Here is a 3255-nt window from a genome sequence, read left to right on the forward strand (position 1 = left end):
ATAATAACTAAAAAGCAGACTCCTAAGCAAATGCTATGCTTGTTTTCCCTCTAAATATAGTCCAGTAATTTATAAGAATTGAAATTTTAAGGGTTTCTCTTACCTAAACAGTCATAAACTAAGGTATAAAACTAAGGTACTGTAAGGGTGACTTGTAAAAATAACATTACCAGCTTATAATCATATCAATATATCCACCTTGTATCACTTTGGGAAACCTTTTTATTTTGTTGAGTTTTTTCCCAATTATTTTTTTTATTGATACATAGTAATTGTACAAACTTACGTATATGTGATATTTTGATACATGCATTACAATGTGTAATGATCAAATCAGAGTATTTAGGATAACCATCATCTCAAACATTTATCATTTGTGTTGGATATATTTCAAATGTTCTCTTCTAGCTATTTTGAAATACACAGATTATTGTTAACTATAGTCACCCTACTGTGCTGGCAAACACTATTTTGTTGAGTTGAAAAATCACATATTTGAAAAATTATGTTCAGATATTATTTACAATAAACTTTTAATTCTAAAAACATAAAAATCACTTACTTTCACCTTCCTGAAGCATTTTCAATAACTGTGCATTTCTTGCCTTTACTTCTTTATACTTTGCCTAATAGTCAAAGAAAAAAGATTTAATTTTTTAAAAAGTAAATGATGTAATTAATGATTTACTATCAATTTATGGAGCTGTGAATTCTAGGCTCACTCAAAGACATGAACTATTTTTCAAAGAAATACAATGGAAAAAATGTAGTCAAAACTATCTACTAATTAAATTAAATCCCTGGGACAATAATAGATATAATATTATAAGTGATTAACAATTAAGGAAGAGACGGATAAAAGTGCAGAAAACTCAGGATAATACTAAATTTTCCTAAAGAGTCTCCCTCTTTTTGTTCTCAAATAAGACCCTTAAACAATTCAAAATAATTTACATGAAAGCCAAAAGAAAAATGATTCACAGTGCTAAACCAGTACTGTCCAACAATATACTACAACTCTCTATATCTGTTCTATATCTGCCACTATCCAATATGTGGCAATGGAATACTAGAAACATGGCTAGTGTGACTGAGAAAATAAATTTTTAATTTTATTTGACCCTAATTTAAATTGTGATAGACCTGTAGTGGTTGCTGAATTTTACAGTGCAGTTCTGTAACTCTTCAGTTATGGTTTAACTCATCTCTTGTTATTCCATTGACTAAATAATTATCGTTATAGCAGTTTTGGGCTGATGTGAATTAGCAAGTCACTGAAATATCTTTCAACACCTTTTTAATTTCTGTTTCTAAATGGCTTAGCTTCTTCTCAAGCAACATAAATGATACAATTATACATTTATGAACAAGAGGAATGGTGTCCCCACATTAACATCCATATTCAAGCAATTTTCTGCCCACACTAGTATTCAAAATGTCATGTAACACTATCTGAATTACAGAGATTTAATACATTAATACATTAGAGAAAACAATACATTTAATATATTATAGAAAATGAAAGCCTAAAGAAAACAGATCAGTATAAAAAACTTGTCATTTATTCTCTCAACATGTACACAGACATGTATAGAAGTTACCAGATTAAAAACCTTTTGTAAAATAAATTTAAATATATTTTAAGTCCAATGAAGATGGTTTTTACTAAATAGTACTTTGTTCATTAAACTGATGATAAATCAACAATGTTTACTGAGTAATACTGCAGTCAGTACAATAAACTGAAGTAAGCACCTAGTGAATATAAAGGGACTGTGACTGCTGAGAAGCTTAGAAATGTACAAGGGAGACAAGTCAGATGGAAACATAAAAACATAAGGAGGAAAAATATACACACTTAACTACAACTATATTCACTATAAATACAGAAATATTCACTATGAATATCGAACTATACTCACTATGAAATCTCCAATCTGAGGGCTTAAATCTATGTTAATATCTCACACCAAACTCCATCTCAAGCTCAAGCCTTTTGTCCAAGGTCCAGACCAGTATACATGGAGGCAACTTTCCGTCAAACCTTAGGGTCTAAATCAGCTCATAATGCAAAAATTGCAAATGAGCAAGATTACATGTGAAAATTCCTTATACTGCATATAAAAATAGCATATATAGTTTTGTATATATAATCCTGAATAGTAAAAATATCTACAAAAACATAAATGTATAGGATACCAGTGTAACATGTAGTTTACAAAAAAAAGCACATATAAAATATACAATGTCCTTACTAGTATTTTTAATTTCATGAAAAAAGAGCATATAGAGTTGATAAAGTTAAATGCATGTATGTTGTGATTCCACTGTGTCCAACTACATCCTGAGCATACATGCCTGCATGTACCACAGCTATTTCAGTCTCAACATGTCCAAAATGGGAATTTATTTGTTCCCATTCCCCAAACAAGTTAAAAAATGTGCTCCTCCTCTTACACTCAATACCTATTCACTGTTTTACCAGACTACCTTCACTCCAGGCCTCAGCTACATGCATTATCATCCCATAAAACAATTATCATGTCACTTTCCTTCTAAAGACCTTTACTGCCCTCTATGTCTAAAATCCAAATACCTTCAAATTCTAACCCCACCTAACTTCTCCAATCTCATCTTCTACAGCTTCCCATTTCTCTAAAATGTTACCTATAATGTACTTCCACCATTCCCATGCCTTGGGATACACTGTACTCTTTACCTGGAAAAGTCATCTTTGCTATGGCAACTCATTCATTCCTTTTTCTGTGCTTCTGGAACACTCTGTCAAATCTCATTTATAAATCCTACACTGTATTAAAGTTCCATTCCCATACCTTGGTACACACTGTACTCTTTACCTGGAAAAGTCATCTTTGCTATGGCAACTCATTCATTCCTTTTTCTGTGCTTCTGGAACACTGTCAAATCTCATTTATAAATCCTACACTGTATTAAAGTTATTTACATGTTTATCTTCCCCATTAGACCATGAGCTTCTTGCTAACTCATCCTTGTGTTCCCTGTGTCTAGCACAACAAAAGCAAAGGAAAATATAAATGAAAAGCTAAGGGAGATGGGTGGGTGCAGTCAAAAAAGATTTTAGCAGGCATTTCTTAAAGGCATGAGTAGATGAAGGTAAGTATAAGAACCATCAGGGCTGGAACTTGATTTATATTTTTTCACTATTACATATGCAGGGCCAGAAAAGTACCTGGCACATTACAGGCTCTCAATGAATAACAGTTATTACTGACT

At 31.7% G+C, this 3255-nt stretch overlaps 1 protein-coding gene across 1 annotated transcript in view; it reads right to left on the reverse strand.

The window, feature by feature from the left end:
• GKAP1 (G kinase anchoring protein 1) overlaps positions 1 to 3255 on the reverse strand; it is a 69584-nt gene that overhangs the window by 6430 nt on the left and 59899 nt on the right. The window contains exon 10 of the mRNA XM_012640019.1: positions 563 to 626. Coding sequence (XP_012495473.1) covers positions 563 to 626 — 64 coding nt within the window. The remainder of the gene's footprint in view (positions 1 to 562; positions 627 to 3255) is intronic.

Source organism: Propithecus coquereli, unplaced genomic scaffold, assembly GCF_000956105.1.
Source record: "Propithecus coquereli isolate 6110/MARCELLA unplaced genomic scaffold, Pcoq_1.0 Scaffold147, whole genome shotgun sequence".
Classification (NCBI taxonomy): Eukaryota; Metazoa; Chordata; class Mammalia; order Primates; family Indriidae; genus Propithecus; species Propithecus coquereli.